This window comes from Aspergillus fumigatus, chromosome 8 (assembly GCF_000002655.1).
Source record: "Aspergillus fumigatus Af293 chromosome 8, whole genome shotgun sequence".
NCBI classification, from domain to species: domain Eukaryota; kingdom Fungi; phylum Ascomycota; class Eurotiomycetes; order Eurotiales; family Aspergillaceae; genus Aspergillus; species Aspergillus fumigatus.
Genome location: NC_007201.1, coordinates 1,413,445 through 1,438,034, shown reverse-complemented (window position 1 = coordinate 1,438,034; position 24,590 = coordinate 1,413,445). Strand labels below are relative to the sequence as shown.

The window sequence follows — 24,590 nt, the reverse complement described above, 5'->3', positions numbered from 1 at the left end:
ATCTAAGGATCTTGAATACTCACTTCTAGTTTCACATACTGTAAGAAATGACTCTTTTCCTCTAGCTAGATACCAGCTCTTGAGCTCAAATCAGATGTTCAAAAACCTTAAGGATGACGATGACCTTCAAAGAAGAGTATGGCTCGAGGCCTTGTCCCGGGGGAAGGGCGAAGTGGTTGGCTAGCATCTTGTGCTCCCTGCTCTAATTCCGCCTTTCTATACTGACCTCTCTCACGTAGGCCAACACTGGGAATCACCGACGCACCGATATAAGCGTACTGTCTACTTAACATCGGAAATTTAACATCAAAATCTTAAACGCCTGGTGAATGTGATAATTGTTAACCTGCTGCAACTTGTTGTCTAGCACATATCTTCCTCAACATCGTAGGCCAATGGCTTCTGGCCTAGTCCTAACCTGCCAAGGCCGAAGAAGCTGTACACCAACAAAATCCCGGAAGTTGCAAGTTCCTTGAGCCACAGCTGCCACGGACCGATCTTCTTCCTGACGCCGCCATTGCGTTCGGCCAACCTGTGCATCTCGTTCACACGAGGCCGCCGCTTCTGCTCATACAATCTGAAGACCTCATCCAAGATATTTGGGCAAGCAACAAGGGCATTCGATAACACGAATATATCTTCCAGCGCCATGGAAACACCCTGGCTGGCATGTGGTTGCATTGCGTGCGCTGCATCCCCAATAAGTAGACACCGCCCTCTCCACCATTTGCCATCCGTGGGGAGGCGGTAGACTGGAAAGAACTGGAGCGTCTCAGTATGCTTAATCATTTCCTTCATGGTGCTGCCCCATGATCCTTCTGTTTCTTTAATCAGATCGAGCACGGTGGATTTGATGCTTTCCACTTGCTCTTTCCCACGTTCCTCCCAACCATCGCGTGTGTCACCACTAGCTGGCATGGCCAGCTCGCGTGAAAAGAACCAGTAGATCAACTCACCGCCTGGGGTGCAAGGCAAGACGGCCAGAAGCCCATCCGTGGTGAGAGTCGCGTTCAGACCACTAATTGACCCAGCCGCGATGGCTAGATCAGAAGTGGGAACCAGGGAATATGCATTTGATATGCCCGAGTATTCAGGCGCCATGCTGGGGTCGACATAGATGCTGCGCACTGTCGAATGAATCCCATCACTCCCTAGGAGAAGGTCTGCGTGGTCACTGGAGCCATCGGAAAAGGCAACGGTAACGGTTTGGTCATCCTCCACAATGTGCGTCAGGCGCTTGCCGAAGTGGATGGGGATGTCTGCTCGACGAGCCGCCTCATACAGGACGTCCATCAGGTCCGTCCTGCGGATCCGTAAATAGCCGAATCCGGTCTTCTGTCGACTCCATGAAGTCATGTCCATCTGGCCGATGACTTGCCCCTTGATTCCATGCAAGGACAGAGTAGAAGTTTCGGCCCCTCGGCCTTGCACGGCATCCCAGAGACCCAGCCGATGCAACAATCTCAGCCCATTTGAAGGAATGCCGATTGCACCTCCAAGGGTACTGGGCTCCGAGCGGATTTCATAGATCGTAGGGGAGATGTGGTTGTGCTCATGTAGGCGTAGCGCAGCCAGAATCCCCGCGGGACCTGCCCCTATAATGATAGCCTGCACGACTTTCGCATCAGATACATCATAAACTCCGCCAAGGGAGTGTACTTTGGGATGGTTACCTTTCGTGGTGGGCTCATCCTTCAAGGTTATGTCCGAAGGTCCTGAGAAGATGGAGATGCGCGAGTGAAACAAACAAAAGAGGAAAGCGAGACACATCTGCGAGTTGCCATGAAAACAGGGTAACCGTAGTCAATTTATGTGAAAAGATACATGCTCCTGATCTGATCAGATCGGTTCAGAAACCCCGAGACCTCGGTATCCGACCCCGAGAATTCGGCCAATTCAGCATGGTTCCCTCGATATCCGAAGTTCCGATACCACTGTGATATGATGATATCCGGGTAATGGCGTGGAAGCTCGATGGTTTGTGTTCTCGTACAATACTATGCGAAATATCTTGTCTGGTAGGCAATGCAATTGACCATTACATCGATCTCTTCGTCAAAAACGCCAATCTGGAAGGATCGAAGGTTCGGGAAATAGTAGTGAATAGGTTGATCGAATCAATGGCATGATTCCAAATACTAGCTCATCGCCAAACAATCCATGGCTAGCGGACTGCCTATGTATTCCACTCACAGGGTCGAAGGGCTTTACCTACGACATGTTCTAGACGCTAGAAGTATCCAACGCAACCCCTAGAGGAGGAAGGTTACGTTTAGCTTGTGGATTGGCTGGTATGGATGATACAATCAAAGATTAGAATCACGGCTGCCGCTCCAGGGAACCAGGCCCAAGGTGGAGTACTTTACAAACTTTCCCTTGTCATGAGCTGCACCTTACGAAGACTTTCCGCGGACATCTGGCTGCGGCTGCGCTGCAGTTTTGGGGGGCATGTGATGGGGTGATGTTCGGCAGGGGGCTTTCGATAGAGATTTGTGGATGTATTGAATTCGTTCTTCCGCCGGGTTAGTCTCCCAGCCCTACGAATGCAATAGATAGAATACTTTGCAAATCACCGTTATTGGCGCGCAATATATGCTGAGCAACCTGTGCAAGATGAAGCTGGGCTCTAGCACTGTAGCGTGTATTCAAATGTACGACAGAGCATTTGCGGTGGTCAGGCAATTAATCCTGAGGACCAAATCTTATATTGTCAGCTAAAGCGCTGTGGTCAACCTCTCTGTCGGTACTCGTCTCTATTGCGAAGACCGAAATGGGTCGTCTTCATTGCCAAGGACAAGCAGAGACCCTAACCGGCCGTTTGGCAACGGGAGCAACGGCCACCAAAGTGAATGCTCAGCTAGTAAATAGCAATGTGGCCTGTCTTAGTATTAGCAAGCTTTCGCTGAGAATGAGCTAGTTAAACCAATCATAATTGAATATCGCAAAGTGATTACATCTTCCGTTCCTGATGTCCCGACAGATCCAAACGGGTGGGAATGGGACACCACCGTAGATATATATCCACGGGTAGACTCCCACGCCAGCATAGGCGACTCATCAGCCGATCAGCATATTTTGGAACATATGGTCTCGCCAAGTGCATAACTATGTTGACATGCTTCAAAATTTTCTCACGACGACGATAACAGCGATGGTGGTATATTCATCTAATGGTACGGAGCACTGTGGCCATTACGTCCTACCGAGAGAATGGATTTCTACTGATAATCTATAAAAGATCACACTTAACCAAGAACTGGTCGCTTAGCTCAGTCGGTTAGAGCGTGGTGCTAATAACGCCAAGGTCGCGAGTTCGACCCTCGTAGTGACCATTTTTTTTGCATTTGTTGTTACTTTTGCCTATCTGCGTTAGTCGACCTGGGATATGAATATATTTCAAACTACTGGCTACAAATGCATTCAAGAACAAATGTGTCTGTACCATTTGTCAAATTGTGCATATGCTCCTGTACAGCAGGTGTATCGCCAATGCAAAGGATCGTACAGCGTGTCTTCGTAAGTCGTCGAAACTGTAAAGCACCATGAGTAAGGAGGGAATTATTGAAAAGGAGAGAGATTATCAGGTAGGCAGGATATGACCAGTACTGGTATAAAGACAGTCCCGTAAATGTTGATGCGCTGGGGTGACAGAATCAAATGATATCAAGCGGTGATGTCATCAACCGGCCAACGTCGGGCATATGTTGTATATCTATCCCGCAGGACGGTGGACTCTGAGACTGGGAGCGCAGTAGCGACGGAAGTTAACCAGCGGTTTCTTTTCGTCGGGTTCCTGAGACGAGGAAGCCGTCCAGAGAAGACCCTCTGACCGTTGTCGACACGTCATAGCTTTCACAGCGGCGTTGATCGTGCTCCGGATGATGGACGATTGGCTTTCGCTGGGGATTTGAGGAATCATGACTGGACCGTCAACCTCGTCATGCTCGAGGGAAAGCGAAGACAGGCGTTTGCGGATATTGTGGTGTGCTTCCTCCATGGACCTCCGGAGGAGACTGTTGTGTGCGGCGCATCGGCGTAGATCGGGGTTTTTGGCCAATGATTCTTTTCTGAGTTTGTTGCGAGAGATGATGGCTATGCGACAGGGGAGTATGGACATATTCTGTCGGGCTATGGGAGGAATCCGAGGGTTTAATGCAGGAGTGGCATTGCGGAGTAGGTTGGTGGCACTTGGCAGAGCCTCGAGGGACCCGGACATGTTGACCGGTTGGCAGTCAGTATAATGCCTCCAAATGTGAATGGCTGATGCTGTTATCCCTTGATCCCAGGAACAAGAGGATACTTTATACTCCAGCCTCAGGGCCCACGGCAGAGTTCGAAGCTATCGAGCCTGCACACGTGTATGCGATGGAGATATTGATCCCTCCGCCTGGATCTTCGGTCGAAGGGGAAAAGGATACCGACGGGTATAGCCTAAAAGGACCCGAGGCCAATGCTTGGTTAGCAAACTCTATCTATATTCTGCAGCATCGGATCTCTTTGGTGGCGTGTAGATGGTGTCATAGACTGGAGATGCGCTTCTCCTTCGGGAAGGCCGTCGGCAGTCCGTTTACTTGGCAATCTCTGCAGCTGATCATTTGCTATTTCTGTCCGGAATTCTGCAATCACCAACGTAGCTGTGTGGGTTGCGCAGTTCTTCACGGATCGCCGATAGACCCACAGTGCAATCGATTGCCGAGAGCTGTCATTTGAAGATGTCACTCGATTCTCGAACAGTCCGATTGTGTATTGCATGGGTCTGTTCGGCCGGTGCCTCAGTCTCCTTCTTCTACCTCAGTGCCTGCCCAGAATGGAGGATCTTGCGGTGCATTTGAAAGAGTCGTGTCGATCTAATATTGTCCAGGTTATTACTATCATTCTAGAATGAGCATAACGGTGACTATGTACTGGTCAGTATCATGCCTTAGATATCGCTGACATCTGGCACATGTTCACGCCACCGCCAACAAGACCAAGCCCAGCAACAATGCCATCACCGGTCTAGACCTCTGCGAGCCATTTTCCTTGTCATTAGATGAAGTCTTTTCAGCTGTCATGGTTTCGCCCATTGCACTCCCCACCCACGCATTCCAGTTGTTATATCCATGATTCTTCCGGCAGTCGGTAGTGATGACCTCGCCCTTCATCTGGGCAATCTGCTGACCAGACCGCGATAGCGTCACCTGGACCTCCCCCGTCATCCCGTCAATGGGTACACTTCCATGATACAGCCCTTTCTGGCCGCTGGGCGTATCCGACCAGCTGCCGGTCTTGCTAGCCCCGCCAATACTGACCGTCACGTCGGCCGCCGACTCCAGCAACGCCGAGTAGAAGATCCTATCCTGCATGATGGTCCTCGGGCTGGTCGTGTTTGTCCCTTGGACACTCAGCTGCCCCGGCGTGGTCTTCCCGCTCAGACACGCAGAGCCCGGATTGAGCCGGAACCACGAGACCACCCCCTCCTGGTCGAAACTCGCATTCCGCCCCCCGCTCTTGTACAAATCAATCACATACGGCAGAAACTCCCGCCAGCCATCATGCGGCATCCCCTCGGCATAGTTGAAGGGCGCATCCCCCACCGCAAAAATCCCCAGGTCGTCCTCGTGCATGGGGCCGATGTAGTGCGACTCGCCGTAGTCGTTCCAGGTGATGATCTCCACATACTCGGGCGCCAGTTCGAGCACCTGCTGCCAGCGGTCGAACCAGAGGTCGTCCCCGCGCCAGGCCCAGTTCTTGTGGAACACCGGCAGGTTCGTGTAGAACCACGGCGAGACGGGCATGATGTACGGCCGCCCGTCCAGCGCAGCGATGTACTCCTCGTCCAGCGTGGTGTTCATGTCGTGTGCGCCGGCGGGCCAAGCATGCCAGCTCATCAGGCCGTCGACGACGGGGCTGCTGGATGCGGCCTCGATCCCGAGCGAGGACCAGTCGGGGATGAAGAAGAAGTCCGACTGCGCATTATGCCTGACGTCCTTCCAGACGTCGGCGTTCTGGCCGCCCTCGAAGGTCGAGACGAGCGGCTTGTCGTCGTGATGCTTGAAGTATGCGCCGCCGGTGGCGTAGTTGTCGATGAGGTGGACGATCTCGTCGACGGGCCATTGGGGGCCCTGGCCCATGTCGAAGGAGAGGAACATCTTGAAGTTGTGCCGGTGGGCGACGGTGAAGGCGTCATTGAGGATGAGGTCGTAGTTGTGCAGGCCGTAGCCGAGGTTCAGGGCGAAGGCGTCGATGTGCGCGGCCTGCGCGGCGGCGATGTCGTTGGCCCATGTTTCTTGCGTGAAGTTGATCGCGTTCGCTACCTAGTCGATATTAGTTCTATCTAGAAAGAACTGACGTTGATGTTACCATGAAATGGGCGAATACGGCTTTCGCCTGCACATGGCGGATGGCCGCCAACAGCCCGAGTAGTGTCCACAGCTCCATGATGTTGACATATGCTTCGCCTCCTGCCTACTGACTACTATACAGGGCAATGGACAATCGGAAGTTTAAGAAGAAAGAAAATGGGCTTGCTGATCATCCTGGTCAAGATATGGGAGGAAATCTCTGTTATGATCTGCACAGATCCTCGATCAATTGATTGCCTAGCGCCAATTGAATGCCAACATGGCATTTCATCTTGATATCATTTATCTCACATAGCGGTCAGACATTCCAGGAAGCTCAAGACTGAAAGTTAAGGTCCTTCCATAGAGGCGCCCCATAACCTACTGCATATATTATTTAGAAGCAGAACAGACGGTCAAGCTTGCCCTACATAAGCTTGGCGTGTTCTGTCCCATTCGTCAAAAGCGAGTCGTCAGCAGCATATTCAGTTTGGTAGTGGCAGATCCGGCAGATACTTGCATAGGTTGGGCCTTGTTGTTGTCGAAGCCATATCCATCTATCATATGCAATATTCTGCCTCCCTTGCGTCTACCATTAGATCCATGCACCACGGCAAGGATAGTAGCTAGAAACGAAGAGTTTGTAAGCAAGCCAATTTCCTTTAGATAATGAATTAAACCTCACTTGCAAAGAAATTCAACAGGTGCAGATACTATGCACTGAATGACATCATGATATACTTTCATTTCGCACCGTCTCCAGTCTCTTAAGCCGAACCACGGCCCGGGAGAACCTGTCAAACGCCCTACCGCAAGTGGAGACAAATCTTTGGTTCATTTTAACCGAAAATTGCTGCCGCTACGTCTATTCAAAGATCTAGACTATATCCTTTGACGAAAGTGGGTCTTGGCTTATATTCTCAACCAACTGTTCTGGACTGCTCTGTACAGATTTGTTGCCGACAGTTCGCCATGGTGGCCAAGACCTCTTGTACTGGAAGCGGTCTTGGGTTTCGGACATACGGCCAGTAGCAAACGCATAGGCTATGGAACCTTACAGGAGAGAGATATTTTAAGTTTGAAGAGTATCACGCAAGGGTTTTGAGTGTTCACATGCAGTGCAAAAAAGATATCGAGCGTAGCCTTCATTTCATTTCACTTGGAGAGTTGCAATGGCCAATAACGCGCGCTGCTAATCAACACACCGCATGAGTCTTTCCGGTCTTCCCTTGAAGCGAATGTGTCTCGCCCGGGTAAACCGGATGATCGGGCTTCCCAGATAGCGACTGGCGAGCAGAGTGTCTAACCGTGTCCGTTAGCTTGCAGAGTCAGTCAGTGAGCAGCAGGCCATACCGAATATACTGCTCGATCATCGCCCGATCCATCTCCTCCAGCGACTTCATTGCCATCTTCATATCCTCAATTAACACATCACACCGATCCATACTAAAGTCCTCCCGGAGCACGATCCGCATCATCTTGAGCCGGTTGCTATGCGGTGCCATCGTGTACGCGGGTATCACCCACCCGCGCTGGCGGAGGACATGCGCCAGCGCATATTCATCCCAGAGTCTATTCTCGTCGGGTGGGAGCCGGTAGGCGACGAGTGGGAGGCCGCTGCCTGCCCCATCGCTCATGATGGTGAAGTTGAGTTTCTGCAGCTCCGTGGCGAGATGGTCTGCGGTGCGGGTGAGGTTCTGCATGATGGAGCGGTAGCCGTGTCGGCCGAGCCGGATGAGCTGGTAGTACTGGCCGATGATGTTGGAGGCGCCCTTGGAGAAGTTGAGCGTAAACGTTGCTTGCTCGGTGCCGAGGTAGTTGACGTTGAAGATGAGTTCTTTAGGGAGGTACTCGGCTGAGCGCCAGAATACCCAGCCGACGCCGGGGTAGACCTAGGTCTGTTAGGGACGTCTGGCGACTCGGGAGTTGTACCTACCAGGCCGTACTTGTGGCCGGATACATTGATCGACACCACTTTGGGCAGCTGAAAATCCCATTTTAGGTCAGGGTTCACGAACGGCGCGACGAACCCGCCGCTCGCGGCGTCTACATGGATCGGACAATCGATCTTCTTGTGGATCAACAGGTCGTTGATGGCTTTGACGTCCTCGTACTGGCCCGTGTACGTGGTCCCCAAGATCGCACAAATGCCAATGGTATTCTCGTCCACCAGGTCGACCGCTTCTTCCGGATCAATCACATACCGCGTCTCCGTGCAGTAGACATATTTCTCCTCGACATCGAAATACCGCGCTGCTTTCTCCCAGCACACCTGCACCGCGCTATTCATCACGATGTTCGGGTGCGTGCTGTCCTTGCCCTCGGCCCTGCGGCGGTTCTGCCACCTCTTCTTCATCGCCAGCATGGCTAACATAATCCCCTCCGAGGATCCGACGGTGGATGTTCCAATGGCGTCTTGGACGCCCGCCCCGTCAGCAGTCGGAGCGTGAAAGAGGTCCGCGATCATGTTGATGCAGCGGTTCTGGATGTTGGCTGTTTGCGGGTATTGTTCGTAATCGATGAAGTTCTTGCTCATCGAATCGGCCATGAGGGTTTGGGCTTCGTCTTCCTATGGGAAGGATGTTGTCAGCAACCCACACCCTTTATTCTGGAGGGTTAAGGTGATTACCATGTAGGTGGTGACGAAGCTCGCTAGACTAGACTGCGTCAGCATGCCCAACCATCGCATGGAGGACCTACTTCAGTAATGGATTCCCGTCAAGACTTAATTCATCCTTGATCAACCGGTACGCAACGGCAGCTGGCATTTCGCGCTCTGCCATTTCATGGTGCGGCAGGTCTTGCGCTGCGAAGTGGGTGCCATAAACATAGTCGGTCACTTCGGCTTTTCTGGCACGGTGACCTTTGGGGCGCTTTTGCACTCGACTGATGTGCACCATTTTGTTCAATTAGTTGGATTTACAACGGAGTAATTGACATGGGTACTACATGGTGCTGGATTCGAGTGCTCGTGAGGTTTGGTGCCTTATGATGTAGATTGGTGCCGGGGGTGCGATGACCTCACCACTATGGTCATCGGTCATACCATAGGTGCTGCTTATGCATTGGTCATTCAATGTATGCAGCTCACAGTATACAGGAGATTCTTGCAAGGGTCTCGAACTCTGCTGCTTCATCTCCAAGTCGAGGAATGGCGGGCGTATTTAACGCCTGATTATTCCATCCACTCCAATCATAATGTATCCACGGTCCCTCCTGGGGTTGACTGATAAAGGTATACTGGATTAAAAAGGTAGTGAATATGATAAAGAGACAGAGCACAAAAAATTCAGGAGGAGAATTAACTGAGATGACACAAGACGTGTGTAAAAAGAAATCGGTGAGGTCGTGCTCGGAATCGAACCAAGATTGCCAGAATCAGAATCTGGAGTGATAACCATTACACTACACAACCCGCTCGTTGGAAAACGAGGCAAATTATTTGCTTTATCTGGCAAAGCGAAATTATCTCCAAAATCCCCACTTTGATCTTCTGGACAGTAACCGGAATTCCAGGCTGGTATTGTGACTCAGTTCCAGTCAAATAGTAGATATCTATCATTTACAGTGATCTGTTCTCATCTCGTTGGTCAATCGAACTGAACCGCTATCCATAAGGATCTTTCTATTTTTATCATGCATTTGTTGTACACGTATCTTCAGTGGCCTGGAAATAGTACTACCTGACGAGCTCAACAACTAGTAACCTGTCAAAGCGGGGTTCAGTTCATCTTGGAGGATACCCTTGTCTCAGGCAATGTGGTTCCCGTTCAACGCTTCATGTGATATTAACATCTAGGCTGCTCCTTGACACGTATAGAGGGCATCATGCAGTCCCGAGTCCACTTAAACACAGCCATCCCACACCTTTCAGCCCACCAACTCAATCGTCACACCAGTCATGTCTTCTCCTCGTCAAAATGGCGTACAGACGTCTTGCGAGCCTTGCCGCAGGTCAAAATTACGCTGTGACTACTCTACTCCGACATGCCAGCGGTGTCTTCGCCGTGGAAAGTCAGACGTCTGTGTTTATCATCCCTCGCCTATGACTCGGAGCTGGTATTCTGATCCAGTCTCCTCGCCACATACGCCTGCAAGTTCAGACAACAATTGGGACAAGAAAATTCAATCGGTCCCACCACCTGGGTCCTCGAGACTGACGAGCTACTCTGGCGTGTCCAGCGAGATCGACGAGCATCTGAACGAGATCTTCGCGCCGCTGGCAACCTTGGAGCACGGTGGGACCGGCTCGAGTCCAAAGCAGGTTCAGCTGGGTGCACGGCTACTGCTGACCCTGTTTGGGAATCTGTCGTTCTACGAGACTATCACGGAAAATCGTTCAGACAATTCACCAGAAGGTTGTGTTGTCGGCCAACAGCTCGTTCGTATGATTTTCAGGGCCTTGAAAGATAACCACAAACTCCTGGCAAATGGCCAGGATGCAGAAGATCGGTACTATGAGAACCTGCTAGGGTGGTCCCAAAAATTATTTGCCGAGACCTCGCAGTCGATTGAAGTCGGTCCGTCGACAACACCGGAGGAATATCTTCGCTGTGTCTCCAATCGATGGGAAGGCATCGCGCTGGTTTTCTCCGTCGCGGGTCAAGGTGCCCTGCTGGAGAGAGAGTGGAAGTCTGTATCTCAGTCAGTAGCGGCTGCACCAGCCGATCAAAGATCACTGGGGGTATTTGCGGCCACTGCCAGCGATGCTTGTCTGCAACTTTGCGATGGCTCAGGTGTAATCCATGATCCGCTGGGTTGGCTGCTGTATCAGCATACCCATTTGCTAACTTTGATCTATGGTAACAATGGTATGATCTGGTGTCTCATCTTGGAAAACTGGTTCGCTATGCTGACAAGGCACAGATTATCGGGCGTGGCGAGCACTGTCCCAATTGTCCACTGTGGTATTCTCTCTCGGGCTCAACCAGGCCAAAGTCAATGCGCGCATGCCCTTCTTTCTGGTGGAGCTCCGTAAACGCCTGATGGCTGGCGCCTATATCATGGATAAGCAGCTGGCTACTTGCCTGGGACGACCACCTCAGATCATCTGGAGGTACTGCGATGTGCAGCTTCCTCTGGATCTGCGTTACGACGAGATCCTTGCGGACCCTGCCACTCGAGATGCCGCCACCAACAGACTGGACGCGACCGGTTGGAACAGCCAAGGCATCATCCAAACGGCCCAGTGGATGCGAGTTTCTCTTCTAGTCAGCTCAATCAGAGAGCAAATCCTCGAATTGTCGCTGAGCCGCTGTGTTGATGACCTTGCCCGGAAGACTAAGTGAGTTCGCGACTCAAATCTACAATCGTCTAGCCCCTATTGACAATGTCTAGGCAAGTGTCTGATAACTCGCGCAAAACTTGGGATGAACTCCCCGGATTCCTTCGCTGGCGTCCTGGCAGTGCCAGCTCCGGCGACAGTGGCAGTCTTCTCATTCCTCTCTATCTGGACTTCCTTTACAATGATTTTCTTCTCGCCCGGCTACTGGTCAAGCGCTTGCAGACCGAAGCGGACTCCTTGATCAATGTCTCACAGGCTATCTTGGGCACGGTTCTTGAGCTCATCGGGAGGGAGCTCGCATCGGGAACGGGCACATGCAGCATAGGATGGAACGTACGTCCACATCTCCAACCATAAACCGCAGCTTCTCACCAACGCAGGCGTCTTCATTTGGCATCCCCGCTGCGGGCGTTCTCGCCATCGAGCTGCTGCGCCAAAGGGACGGGTCATCACGGCCTACTCCATCGACGCTCCGACGGCCTGAAGCCATCCAGAACCTGAGCGTCTTTGCATCCTACCTTCAATTCGTCGTTTTCCCACATGAAGGAAATTACGAAATCTGCCAGCGTGCACGCCGCATCCTTGGCCGCATCCTCAACCAAATCTTATCACCCAATCCGCCCCCGTTTCCCTCTAGGTTACCTGCTGATGCGGTAGTGGCAGATTGGTTGAATGGGGAGTCGATCTTGCTGGACGATGGGACGAATCTCCTGGAGTGGATCGAGAGTCGACTTGAGTAGCCGAATAGCTTTCGCCGTGTGCATTAGAAGCATCTACCTCTACCTTGTCTATAAGAGCCATATAATGAACCCAACTGTACTTGGCACTGACACTTCGTGAGCCCCGTCAAAAGCAACTGCACAGGATCATGGCGATTCCTACCTCACTCGGCGCAGGACTGATCTATTGAGATGTTCAGGAGACACCGACTTGATCCCCCCAAGGTGCAGAGTGAGATCCAGATCCGCAAGGATACTTCGCAGGACATGCGAGACACCCGCCTCGCCCGCAATAGGCAGTCCATACGCATACGGCCGCCCGATCAGCACCATCTTCGCCCCGAGCGCCAGCGCTTTGGCGACATCCGCACCCGCCCCCACCCCGGACCCCCCGAATCAAACAGCACCTCCAACCGGTCTCCCACCGCATCCACAATCTCCGGCAGCACATCAAGCGACCTGATGGCCCCATCCTGCTGCCGGCCCCCATGATTCGACACCACAATCCCCTGAACCCCGACCTCCACCGCCCGCCGCGCATCCGCCACGCTCTGGATCCCCTTCAACACTATCGGCCCGTCCCAATGCGCCTGCAAGAACCCAATCTCCTCCAACGCGTGGCTCCGCCCAGGGAAGATCATCTGCGCCCACTCCGCCGCTGCGACAACCATATCCTCCTCGACCTCCACCCCATGCCTCTCCCGAAACCGCCTTCGGAACACCGGATCCGAAAACCCTAGCTCGACGCCGATCTTGTCTGCCCGCAGAAACGGGTTATATCCGTTATTCAGATCCGACGGCCGCCAGCCCAGGATGTACGTGTCGAGCGTGACGACTAACACTCTATACCCCGCGCACTTGGCCCTCTGAAGCAAACTCACCGTAATCTCATCGTGCTCGCGCGGCGGCCAGTAGAGCTGGTACCAGCGCGCCCCGTCGCCGCTCGCCGCCGCGACATCCTCGATGCTCGTCGACGAGGCCGTGCTCAGAATATACGGGACTCGCTGCGCGCTTGCAGCCTGCGCGGCCGCGACCTCCCCGTCGCGGTGGAAAATGCGCTGGACGCCGATGGGCGCGACGGCGATGGGGTAGTCGTATTCATGGCCGAGCACGGTGGTTTTCAGGGAGGGGAAGTCGGCGCAGACGAGGCGTGACGGGATGAGGGCCCATTTGCGGAAGGCATCGCGGTTGTCGGTGTCGGTTTTGCGGAGGCCGGCGGAGCCCCAGATGTAGTTGTAGCTGTCGGCGGAGAGGAGGTCTCGGGCCTGGGTTTCCCAGTCGGGCGGGTTGAAGCTGATGGCCGGTTTGATGTTCTGGAGGCCGTTGGCGTAGACTTCGTTGCCGTAGGTGTGCGGGACGTTTGCCATGTCTCTATCTTGGTTTTTTGGCTGTAGTATTGTAGGGTTGATGTTTATATATTGTGTTGAGCCACGTCATTGCTCTAGATAAGTTCGCGCGGAATGACTGGGACTGACGATGTCAGCCAGATCCGCACAAGTTTCTTGCTTGAGATAATCAAGAATTGACAGATTGCTTGAGATGACAATTGGCTGATGTCTATAGCTGTATGGATAACAATTGCCTGTTTGTTGCAGCCGACGAAGCCGGACGGATCGGGTTGACCCATGCATGATGCAATGATGAATTCGTCCTTTACCAAGCGCTGACTTGATGGAAATTGATCCCGTGGATATCAGTAGCATGAATCACTCTCATGTTTGTTGTTTAAAAATCGTCTATTCGTTTATTGGAGCTTTCAAACTGTATACTATTATATATACTTATGTCAATAGACACTGCCAGTCCAGCCTATTACATTGAAGTGAGGAATGTAAGGCTACGGACTAGAGATGAGTATCAGCAGGTAGATGCTTTGAAGAATAATTACATTATCCTAGACATGAGACAAGGACGTGCTGCAGCAGTCAGGGCTTCAGCCAGGATACATTCTTATGTGAACGCAAGGTGAGAAAGTCCAGGAATCCTGGTCATCCTGCATCTAGCTGCGCAGACACCAAGTATCCTGTGCACTACCACCATTCCTTCAAGTGAAGTCTTATTTAGGCTGACAAACCTAGCAAGAATCAGCCATGCTCAACTCACAGATGACACTGTACTCACCCCTAGATCCGGGCCGACATATACACACTTAAGCCCAGGGCAGCACACCCCAATCGGGCCGGCAATGGTAGCACAGGTCTCTGCTTCTGGATGGCACGCATACCCATCCAGGGGACTCGGCGCAGCCAGAGCCATAGCAGTGAGGGATGCAAGCAGGGTAAACAACTTCATTCTGCGTGTTGTCAGTATCCACTCAATCATGAAGAGAGCATGACCTACTGGAGAGTGTGGAGAGTATGACTGATAGTGAAGGATACTGATCAGGATCAGAGAGTCGGATGGGAGGGCTGGATTTTATACCCGTTGACTGTAGCTAAGCATGCATCCCAGCGTTACCTCACCTGCTGGGGGCGAGACATATTTGTCCGCAAGACTGCATGTGGTTACGTATTGCATTCCAGAGCAAAGGCAGGAGCCATGAATACGAGGATATTTGTCAGTGCTTGCATGGCCTGACCGTTATTGATGGCATGCATCTATGATCAGTGGTCGGCGGTTGATATCCAGGAATCCAGGCCAAATGCATCATTCTGTCGGCCCATATAATGGGCTAAACCATATTAGGCTGAATGCCTTCCATTCTAGCCTTCGAATTAGTAACTGGTATACAAAAAAATGCAGGTCGAAAAAAAAGTGGACTCGCCGGGAATCGAACCCGGGACCTCTCCAAGACCCATTGCATATGCGAATGGAGCGTTATACCCCTAAACCACAAGCCCGTCTTATTGGTATTTGCTTTACTTCAATAAATTATGTGACATTCTATCTTACAAAAGTACCAGTGTCTGGGAGACGTCTTGGTTCCTCCAACTCGGGATGTTCAGCCATATGAGACTGGAGTGCTACGGCTACTGCTGTCTATTGCTGACACTGTCTCAGGAAGCCCATGGGAATTGGAATCAAGACCTGCAAGATTGGAAGCAAGGAGTTACCTACTGATTACATAGACGCTGTCAACGTAACATTGTTAGATGAAGCGGTCGTCTATGTATATTGAGTATGGCCTGATATACTATTCTTTTACCTAATCAGTGTAACCTGGGTTATTACAACCCTGGTTGTTCGATCATATCGATTCAATGGCTGAGACATGCATATGCCATACACATAAAATTTGAACATGTTGATTTGAATAATTTCCTGATATACATCATATCTCGTAATGACCAAACAAAAACTTCAATTTGGGGTGGTGAGGAAAGAAGAGCACCACTACTGCGGCAGCTCCTCAATCCTCACCATCAATCCAGGCGGAACCTCTACCTCGTATAGTTCCTCGACAGTCATATCGTCGGGTGCTTCAACACTGAACCAACTTAGTATGGTTGTTCTGCCAAAGGGATTTTGGGGAGGCCTACGTCAAGTACTGCACTGGGGGAGAGGTGTCGCTGTGTTCAAAGGTATCGGGAAAGACGAGGTCTTCGCCTTCGTAGATTTCGCGGAGGCTGTGTAACTGTCAGCATGAAGCTAGAAGGTGACGGCAAGCTAACGCACTGCTCTACAAGGGTTTTGCCATCGCCGAAGCTGGCGTGGGCTTGTTCATTGGAGAAGTAGACGTCGAAGCTCTAGAGACGGGTCAGCGAGGGTCCACAATCGACTGCTGGGTCTGACTGACAAGGTCCTTGGTCATTGTGGTGGTTGGTGAATGCAGCAGAAAAAGGAATCGATTGTTCTCGGGCTGATCGAGAGACATGCGACCGTAGGAATCCCTTTTATAACTGTCATTCAACCCCGCAAAAGATGACTGATGACAAACACGCAATGGTTCTTGTGTCTGGAGATGAACCCGATAAATGGTTTGATGGCACGCAATCAGATGGTTGAGCGATATTCAGTATATGGAGTTGATTGGATGTGACCCTTGGTGGTGAGATCATGGATATTACATGATGGCTTGTATTGGTCCATGGACGGTGATTTGCTTGCGGGAAAGACCGAGTTGGTGATGATCCATGGGTGGCCTGACTGACGATTCTGAGTGGTGAGATAATGGGCCGATCTGGGGTATTCAGTTGATATATCAAGATATCTTCATCAATTGACTTTCATCTTATCCGAGAGTGTGGTACATGAGGTTAATAGTACTCCGTAATTGGTTATACATGATCAGCCATATTATGCTAAGCACTCCCCGTGGTATAGTCACACTACGTAAATATGTTGTTAGACTACCTCATCATTGTATGCTGTCTTTTTATCCTACTCTAGCTTAATCATGTTTATTTATGCTATCAGTGGAATAACTACACTACAACCTGCTGTATTTTAGCATGGGATAAGCACTCAGCATGACCATGTCAGTCTGACTCTACCCATTAAGTTTCAATTATTCACATCTTTTCTAAAGACGGCTTGATATGAGGATGCATAAGTTCTTATTGGCTATTATATTCTGTGTCTGACCTGTCTAGTAATACATATATTCCACCTGAGATTATCTTTAATTCTTCTTGTCCTTAGTCCTCATTTTTCCTCTTAGGCTTGATTTTGCAGACTGTGCTTTGACTAGGTTGAACGTAAGGAAGTGCTTTCTTCTGTAAGCTAGATTCTATAGCTTTGGATCTGCAATAGATGTAATAAGCTCCCACACGTCCATATAGCTTGTGATACTTGGCTGGGACTGCATTAGATAGCAGTGGTATGTTCCTCATTATATCAGCCTTGGGTCCAGTCCAACTTATACGTCTCAGAGTCTGTTAGTGATTCACACGCAATCTTATCATGCATTATGCTGATACCTGCAACTTTTTGCGCAATTATCTCAGCAGAGGGATTAATAAATACCTTTTGCCATTATTTGCTGTCTGAACCCTGAAGACGACAACAAGCGTGCTGTATGCTGGGTCATGAAGAGACGTTTTCCATGAAACAGAGCAGTTTAAGCTCCAATTGAGATTCCAGGTGCCTAGGTAGTCGATCACATTGCCCCTTCACTCAATTGTTATGGTAGGTTTGCCAACTATACTATACTGCTTGATGCAGTGAATTCTCAATGCCTACTCTAAAGTCTTACAAATCCACTCATCCTCTTGCAGTTCCCTAGCAGAGCTACGGTTGGCTGGGTCCCACTGTAACATCTTCAGCATTAGGCGCAAAAAATCCGCCTTGTCTTGTCCTTGGAGCGTTGTTTCCCTCTTCTCAAGCGGAATCCGACCTTCTGACAGAACTTTGGCACACAAGTCATCTATAACGTTGGACAGAGTGAGCGGATATTGGAAGGACAGGGGCATTGGCTTACCTTCGTCAGAAAAGAACTTATGGCTTAGCTTCCCTCGGGCAAGAAGACTGGGCGAGGGAGGCCCAAGCAGCTTGATGATCTCAGCGAGATGGGCTCGACTTCGATAAGTGTGAGATTCTGGATCATAGCCAGTAAATAAGGACTCGCCCTCGAAAATGTTCCAAATCTGTGAGGCCATCTTTCAGAAATTTGCAACCAGGGTTATCACTCTTTGCCATACCATGCATCCCACATTCCAAATATCAACGCTATACGTCCATGGGACCTCCAGAATCACCTCTGGGGCTCGATAAATATTAGGCTGAATATCTTCTGTGTGCTCTGTGCCACCAGGGACGGCCGAGCCAAAGTCACATAGGACCGGAGCACCCCAATTCCTGGGCATTCTCAGTTCCCGGGACACGTAGATTGTTCTTCCATCTAACTCTTTCCTTGGGCAAGGAAACTGAAGCTCATTTTCCTCAAATTCACTAAAAACTGAATCATCGGCGATGCCGAACATGATGTTGTCGGCCTTGATGTCTGATGGGACACGCTAGTAAGTAAAGAATGGAGAAAGGAGTACAGTGTCAGAATATATACCGGCATGTATAATCTGGCATTCTGTATGCAAGTAGTCCAGCGCCAGAAACAGGCGCTTAAGCACAAATGCCAGGACCGGAGCAGGTAGCCTCTGCTCCGGGTTGCGGTGCAGAAAGGTCAACACACTGTCCCATAATGGAGGATGCACGAGGCACCGATGTTTGTCCTCGGGCCCGTCGACATCAAAGGAGTCCAGTAACGACCTAACAGCACTGCGACCCGGATGGTTCTTTGAGCCCCTCTCCATGCGTTTATACATCTGGAGCTCATCATCCAATTGCTGTCCCATGGATGCAGACTTGATAAAGATCTTGAGGGTAACATAACAACGGCAGCTGTGATTCTAATATATGGGCAAGTCAATTCAGGATGGTTATTTCCCATGGGATCCTCACTTCATGTCCCTTGCAAGCCACACGGTAGAGCTGGCTCCAAATCCCAGTTTTCCTACAATCTGATAGCGATCTTTGAATATTTCTCCTATTCGAGCCGGATAATACCGGGAAGCAACATAATCTGGCATTGTTTGACTTTATTTTAGTAGTACTATGTGAGGATCTTTTTAAATCTGAGCGCCACATTTTTCATACAATATCGCCTTATTTGGCTCCCAGGGATTATTATGACTATGATCAGTCATTTTTATGGTCTGTACTGGGCCTTGAAATATCTGACAGACAGTGAGTATGAGACAGAGTTTGGCGCTGTTTGATGGAGCGGCTTGCAGACCTATGCTCCTATGAGTCTCTGGGTGTGAGCCCCATTGTAAATGCTGCCTGGGCCTTTTCCTCGCCTCATTATGCTTGTTTACGCAGACCATTTGAGCCATTGGGGCTCTCCTCGACGTCTCCGTCCATCAGGTGTCCCCCGGGCCAAGTGCCTGGCTATTCTTCCAGTTATATGTCCCCTGTTCCAAGTCCTCCAGTCCCCACTCATCGTCTCGTCCTGCTTACTTGGCCAAGGCCAGGTGGTGGTGTTGGAACAGGGTCACCGTCGTTGTTGACAGAAATCTAGCTTACTCCAGTGCTTGGTAGTGCCACCATGTCCAGCCCTCAAGGGAAAGATGATGCGCGGACTCAGTCAGCGCATCGCCTCTCTCACACACTGGGTTTTCCCGCTGCGTGAGTTTGGTGGAGGTGAGCCCTGATCGCTGCATGGCCACTCCTTAAGTGGAAGAAGCGGGAGTCCAGTTGTTTTGGGCATGCGATGCCGCTGGGTCCAGTGTCCAGCCCCGATGTGGTTCGTAGGTTTGCTGTCTGGAGCGGGACCGGCTTATGGGCTGGGTTTGGGTCCTAGAAAATTACAACCTAAACCTGGTGGGTTAGGTGCCAAATATAGGGGAACCCAACCCAACCTATTACGGAGTAATAATAATAACCCTCCATAGAATACCTAGATCTTGGATAGTTAATAGTGAGAAGTTTTAAGGGTAACTAGCTAACTATAGTTAAGCTGAAGATAGCTACAGCTATAACACACCTTAAGGGAGGATTAAGCTAACTCACTAGGTAAGGACAGAGCAGCAAACCATCATTTGATTAAACCACTCTTCAAGAGTATTAATACCTTCCTTCAGAAACATACCTTAGTCTTGGCTGTCAGTTGACCCAGGCCAGTAATGAGATTCAAAATGTTCGGCTGAACATTTCGGAGCAAGGGGCAGTGGCTGGTGCCCGTTTGTAAGCAGCGGTGTGGCTGGGTTAAATTGAGTCTCAGCAATCCATCAGTTGCAGGGAACAATTGAGACAGTCATCACCTAATCAACAATATAACCTCATTATAGATTATTCAAGTTGTTATCATGGCGTTTCTGAAACTCCGAGAAGAGTGATGAGAGCGACACTACCCCGATTTCATCGCATGCTCTTTTCCGCTTCCCCCACAAGAACCTCCAAACCTCCCCATCACGGTAAGTTCGACAAGATAGATTTGCTTAATTTTACTGAATTTGCCTTTCCAAGGTATGGTCAACTCAGATCAACATGCCGACACTCTCATTTCTTATACCTCTGGGCGCTGGCTATGGGACGAGGCAGCCCAGCTTCGTAAACGGTACCAGCCCTTCAATGTCGAGGAACACAAACAGACAGCGGCCAGATCCGTTAATGCAGAATCCTGCGTCAAAATAACGAAATGACCCGAAGGCTCATACAACAAGGCCTTCCTATTGACAATGGATGATGACGTCCGGGTCATCGCGAAAATCCCTAATCCTTACATTCCGCAGAAATTCGTTACCGCCAGTGAAGTTGCCACGCTTGACTTTCTTCGTAACGAGCCAGGTATACCTGTCCCGCGAGTCTTTGCTTGGAGCAGCAAGAAAGACCAGCCTGTGGGAGTCGAGTACATTATCATGGAAAAAGCTGCTGGCAATGAGTTGAGCACAAGTTGGCCCACTATGGATATATCGGATAAGGTGGATATCGTGTCTCGGTTGGCCGATATTCAAGCCAAAATAGCCGCTGTCGACTTTGGTTGTTATGGAAGCTTGTTCTATAGAGGAGATATCGAGGGTGGCTTTAATGTCCCTGGAATAGCCGATCAGTTTTGCATCGGTCCCAGCTGTGATATACGATTTTGGGAAGAGGAGCGGAGATTCATGAACGCTTTTAGGGGCCCTTGTAAGCCAAAACCTAACCATACTTTATGGATCCAACTAATGAAGACCGAGCCAATATAGGGTCGTCGTCTGAGGCGTATGCAACAGATATCGCCAGGCGAGAGAAACAATGGATCACCCGGTTTGCTAAACCTCGTCATCCGGCAGACCCATTGAGACAGTCAGATAGCCAAGGGTCTCCTGATTGTCACATTAAACTCCTCGACAAATATCTGGAAGTTGTGCCTCATTTGATACCACATCCAGGTCAAAATCGGTCTGTGCTTTGGCACTCTGATTTACACCTTGGGAATATATTTGTAAAGAAAAATCAGATTGTCAGCATTATTGATTGGCAGGGCTGCTCAAGTCTTCCCGTTTTTCACGCTTGCAGGTTACCAAAATTCCTGAATATTCATGGGCCCTTGCTTTTCGACCTTCCGTCCGCCACGGGCCTCACGCCACAAGAAAAAGAGGAAAGTTTACAGAGATACCAGCTTACACAACTGCAGAGGCTCTATATTTCCAAATTCTGCCAAATAGACAATGACGTCGTCTCTGCTCTGTCGTTTCCTCAAGCTTTATCGCGACAGCAGCTCATCGATTTTTCAGGGTACACTTGGGAGGACGATGGATTGTTTTTGTTTCGAGAGATGATGATTCGAACATGGCGCGAATGGATGGAATTCACTGGCCAGCCACAGTCCTCTTGTCCTGTGACATTCGGCGCGGATGAGCTTGCGTCTCATGTTGCCGAAGGGACGAGCTGGGAAGATCGCAGGGAGCTCTTCAGTGCCCTTGGAATCCCCATTGGCGGCTGGGTACATCTTGAACATTTCGAGGCAAAAGTGGAAAACAATGCGTAATCTGGTGAGTTCGATCCTAGACGCCACGGATGACACGGATGGCGTCAAAGACGCACTAAGAGCTTGGAAACTGTCGCACTCGGGGCCTGCCAGCCTATCGGGTAATCTGATGGATATCTAGAGGGCGTTTCGCGAAGTGCATCCCTATAGAATATTGTCCTCTTCATGCTATACACCAGCTATGTGAGTTCCCCCGCACAATACCCTGCTTCTATCACGTGATGTAGGCAATCTTCAGTCAGATTTACTATAAAGGTGCCTCCGGTGGCAAGCTAGAACTGTTACAGCCGGGCCATGTTGCTATCTGATTGTCGAACCCCAAACAAGTAGGAGAGTCTCTAAGAAAGTTAAGAAAGCTGAAAGGGTCTACTAGAGCTCTAGCAACCATACCCTAAAGTAAAGATGAAAGACAGGGGCTTGCTGATGGGTAAAAAGAGGGAAAGCAAAATCATTCCTGAAAGCTGCACACCATGGGTTCAGTGGTGAATTGTGTACGGAGTAAGACTGGCAGACTGAGCCCACCCAATAAGCCTGCTGGCCTGTCGGCGACTCGGTCCAGGTCCAGGCCGTGGGAAATAAAAAGGAGGACGCCAGGCAGGGCGCCTTACCCAATGTAGGCAATTGTCGGATGACGTGGCATGTAAGAAAAGGGAAGTAACGGGGCAGTGCGCCAGCTGGAAAACTGAGAAGAGAAAGTGCGTGTCTGGTCGAGGGCGAAGGGTCGGGGTTATATAGATGGTGTTGGGGCAGCGAGCGCATGGGTAAAAGCGGCATGACAGGAGCGAACAGAGAGCTAGGCTGAATGAGGCAAGCGCTATGCCGTTCTGGGTAGTGGAATGGCTGTGAGCGGCAAGCGGTCAGCGGCGGCACGGCGCCGAGCAATGGGGGCCGTTTTCGGCGCCCCGCTTGCCGTCTGTCAGAATATTAGGTACAGAGCACAGTAGGTACGGAGTACTCCTAGACAATCTATCCACTATCTCTGTCTAGCGTCAGCTGAGTTACAATCAAATAGTCAGTGGGTCTTGGTCCAATTGCCGGGCAACAAATTGGCCCCCAAGAATCATCCCGAGAAAAAGCAACGATATGATTAGTAAACATCAAACACTTTAATATGCGGCTGAACAGGCACGACTGTATGTTCAGTTTTGATCATCAGATGTCCCATTGCTCCCTTACTGCATCTCATAAAAGTCATCAATGGACCTCAACTCGCCATCAGCATGGAGCATCCTGCTCACACAATGGCTTCTCGTCCAGCTCCTTACAGGATTAACAATCGCCTTCTCGCAGCCATACTCCAAAGTTAGACCGGCTGTCACTGTACTTGTCATCGCACTCGCCTACTCCTTTCAGACTCAAGTCCACCAGACCCTCGCCGAGACTCGCGCGCGAGGACCCCTAGCCGCCATGTGCTGGGTCAACGTGCTCAACGCGATCGACCTGTTAATGTCGAGCCGGGTCTCGTTCGACGAGCAGATCGCGTGGATGACGAAATGCGGTCAAAGCAAGACTGCAGACAGTAGCTACTGGAGAAGACTCGTCTGGTCCATCGAAATGGCCTTCAACTACCGTCGCATCAACACCCCGTGGCAGATCCGCGCTGTCCCCGCGTTCGACAGGCACGACCCGGGCTTTGTCCCGGACAAGGTGAAGTTCCTGCGTCAGTGTGCGCTCAGAGTATGCGGGTCGCTGTTTGTGGTGCATTTCTGCACCCTCGATCTGAGGGATGCTCACCTGGCGGGAATTCTGTCTGAGATCTCCGACTCCAAGAAGGTGTTACTCCCTACGTGGGGGGAATGGACTGCGCGCCGCGCGATCCTCCAGATGCTATTCACCATTTCTTTTGGGCTCCTCACGCGAGCGGCTATACTGGGAACGTATAGCCTCCTCGCGATGTTCTTCGTCGCGGTGGGCGCGTACGAGCCCGTCGACTGGCCGCCGGTTTTCGGCAACGTGAGCGATATGTACTCGTTGACGCGGGTTTGGGGGTGAGTTTTACTGATTAATTTTCCTTGCTGTGAACGAGACTGACGGAAGTAGAATCGCCTGGCATCAGATCCTACGTAAACTGGTCACATCCAATGCGGATATCTTATTGTACGACTTCCTGAGACTCCCGCACGGGATTGTTGCCAGGAGCCTCCGGCTGATCATGGCGTTTGCCACGTCGGGGTTAGTCCATTTTTTCACAGATCAGGGCTTCGGGCTATCTCTTAACCAGAGCGGAGCGTTGTGGTTCTTCTGTCTGCAGGTCCCGGGCATCGCGTTGGAGAATCTGGTGTGGTGGACTTGCCGTGGGATGATCAATAGGATGGGTTTCCGTTGGAGAAGGGCTATCGGATATGTCTGGGTCAGCCTTTTCTTTCTGTGGGTGACTCCCGTCTGGATGAACCCCATTATCCTGCGATTGTACCAAGACGGTCAGAAGGTACCGTTTTTGATGTTCGGATGTCTATTCTCCTGACGCGTCTGCCTCGACATTGCAAATTGTTGGTTCTATAGACATCGCTTCGGATAGTGTCAATAGCATTATAGATACACGAGGTTCCGCGATCGACAGAACAAGACGGCATCATATACTGCTAGTTGTTCGAGGGACGAAAATGTCTACTCTACTGGTTCAATCAGACGAGGCTCAATAGATTCTAGCTTTGGTTAGAGGGCACAAGTCGACAAGCTCGCCTGACTTAATTTGTGCGCTTTGAACCGGACGGATGTATCCTGAAGTAACCCTTACTCGACTAGTGACCAGCTTCTATGCTATTTAAAGAGGCAGATACAGCAGATGTATGTGTAATTGTCAGGGAGGGCATATAAGCAGGATGCAATCCCACAGGCAGATTGTCGAGCTGGAATAT

The 24,590-nt window shown here is 50.6% G+C and overlaps 10 protein-coding genes and 3 non-coding genes across 13 annotated transcripts; 4 read left to right on the top strand and 9 right to left on the bottom strand.

The window, feature by feature from the left end:
- Positions 1 to 363: 363 nt before the first annotated feature.
- Positions 364 to 2,293, bottom strand: AFUA_8G06050 (FAD-dependent oxidoreductase; the record flags this gene model as incomplete). Its single annotated transcript, XM_077805331.1, has 2 exons — positions 1,674 to 2,293; positions 364 to 1,608 (listed from the first exon to the last, which is right to left on the bottom strand). Exons 1-2 carry the CDS (start codon positions 1,689 to 1,691, stop codon positions 364 to 366), a joined length of 1,263 nt encoding a protein of 420 aa, XP_077661458.1. The 5' UTR covers positions 1,692 to 2,293.
- A 965-nt stretch (positions 2,294 to 3,258) lies between these two features.
- Positions 3,259 to 3,332, top strand: tI(AAU)6. The gene has a single exon. It is a non-coding gene (tRNA).
- A 380-nt stretch (positions 3,333 to 3,712) lies between these two features.
- AFUA_8G06040 (uncharacterized protein) lies at positions 3,713 to 4,216 on the bottom strand (the record flags this gene model as incomplete). Its single annotated transcript, XM_742313.1, has 1 exon — positions 3,713 to 4,216. The coding sequence occupies one exon, from the start codon at positions 4,214 to 4,216 to the stop codon at positions 3,713 to 3,715; it is 504 nt and encodes a 167-aa protein (XP_747406.1).
- Positions 4,217 to 4,949: 733 nt separating this feature from the next.
- AFUA_8G06030 (glycoside hydrolase family 71 protein) lies at positions 4,950 to 6,420 on the bottom strand (the record flags this gene model as incomplete). Its single annotated transcript, XM_742312.1, has 2 exons — positions 4,950 to 6,296; positions 6,343 to 6,420. The coding sequence occupies 2 exons, from the start codon at positions 6,418 to 6,420 to the stop codon at positions 4,950 to 4,952; spliced, it is 1,425 nt and encodes a 474-aa protein (XP_747405.1).
- Positions 6,421 to 7,150: 730 nt separating this feature from the next.
- Positions 7,151 to 9,714, bottom strand: AFUA_8G06020 (glutamate decarboxylase). The gene is made up of 5 exons (XM_742311.2): positions 9,024 to 9,714; positions 8,953 to 8,980; positions 8,260 to 8,892; positions 7,677 to 8,215; positions 7,151 to 7,625 (listed from the first exon to the last, which is right to left on the bottom strand). Exons 1-5 carry the CDS (start codon positions 9,221 to 9,223, stop codon positions 7,520 to 7,522), a joined length of 1,506 nt encoding a protein of 501 aa, XP_747404.1. The 5' UTR covers positions 9,224 to 9,714; the 3' UTR covers positions 7,151 to 7,519.
- On the bottom strand, positions 9,667 to 9,738 carry tQ(CUG)1. Its single transcript has one exon. It is a non-coding gene (tRNA).
- A 124-nt stretch (positions 9,739 to 9,862) lies between these two features.
- On the top strand, positions 9,863 to 12,443 carry AFUA_8G06010 (putative C6 transcription factor). The gene is made up of 4 exons (XM_742310.3): positions 9,863 to 11,134; positions 11,190 to 11,607; positions 11,661 to 11,940; positions 11,988 to 12,443. Exons 1-4 carry the CDS (start codon positions 10,225 to 10,227, stop codon positions 12,345 to 12,347), a joined length of 1,968 nt encoding a protein of 655 aa, XP_747403.2. The 5' UTR covers positions 9,863 to 10,224; the 3' UTR covers positions 12,348 to 12,443.
- Positions 12,444 to 12,485: 42 nt separating this feature from the next.
- Positions 12,486 to 13,693, bottom strand: AFUA_8G06000 (putative FMN dependent dehydrogenase; the record flags this gene model as incomplete). The annotated part of the gene is made up of 2 exons (XM_742309.1): positions 12,486 to 12,679; positions 12,715 to 13,693. 2 exons carry the CDS (start codon positions 13,691 to 13,693, stop codon positions 12,486 to 12,488), a joined length of 1,173 nt encoding a protein of 390 aa, XP_747402.1.
- Positions 13,694 to 14,043: 350 nt separating this feature from the next.
- Positions 14,044 to 16,451, bottom strand: AFUA_8G05985 (uncharacterized protein). The gene is made up of 4 exons (XM_742308.3): positions 16,063 to 16,451; positions 15,942 to 16,012; positions 15,806 to 15,892; positions 14,044 to 15,753 (listed from the first exon to the last, which is right to left on the bottom strand). The coding sequence occupies exons 1-4, from the start codon at positions 16,138 to 16,140 to the stop codon at positions 15,660 to 15,662; spliced, it is 330 nt and encodes a 109-aa protein (XP_747401.3). The 5' UTR covers positions 16,141 to 16,451; the 3' UTR covers positions 14,044 to 15,659.
- tA(CGC)2 lies at positions 15,082 to 15,166 on the bottom strand. The gene is given in 2 exon segments: positions 15,082 to 15,117; positions 15,131 to 15,166. It is a non-coding gene (tRNA).
- A 992-nt stretch (positions 16,452 to 17,443) lies between the features above and the next one.
- AFUA_8G05980 (putative protein kinase) lies at positions 17,444 to 19,096 on the bottom strand (the record flags this gene model as incomplete). The annotated part of the gene is made up of 5 exons (XM_742307.2): positions 17,444 to 17,851; positions 17,906 to 18,207; positions 18,268 to 18,602; positions 18,663 to 18,797; positions 18,858 to 19,096. The coding sequence occupies 5 exons, from the start codon at positions 19,094 to 19,096 to the stop codon at positions 17,444 to 17,446; spliced, it is 1,419 nt and encodes a 472-aa protein (XP_747400.2).
- Positions 19,097 to 20,097: 1,001 nt separating this feature from the next.
- AFUA_8G05975 (phosphotransferase enzyme family protein) lies at positions 20,098 to 22,410 on the top strand (the record flags this gene model as incomplete). The annotated part of the gene is made up of 3 exons (XM_001481359.2): positions 20,098 to 20,176; positions 20,412 to 20,888; positions 20,948 to 22,410. The coding sequence occupies 3 exons, from the start codon at positions 20,098 to 20,100 to the stop codon at positions 21,730 to 21,732; spliced, it is 1,341 nt and encodes a 446-aa protein (XP_001481409.1). The 3' UTR covers positions 21,733 to 22,410.
- A 373-nt stretch (positions 22,411 to 22,783) lies between these two features.
- Positions 22,784 to 24,444, top strand: AFUA_8G05970 (wax synthase family protein). The gene is made up of 3 exons (XM_742306.2): positions 22,784 to 23,720; positions 23,773 to 24,160; positions 24,268 to 24,444. The coding sequence occupies exons 1-3, from the start codon at positions 22,930 to 22,932 to the stop codon at positions 24,316 to 24,318; spliced, it is 1,230 nt and encodes a 409-aa protein (XP_747399.1). The 5' UTR covers positions 22,784 to 22,929; the 3' UTR covers positions 24,319 to 24,444.
- The last annotated feature ends 146 nt before the right edge of the window (positions 24,445 to 24,590 follow it).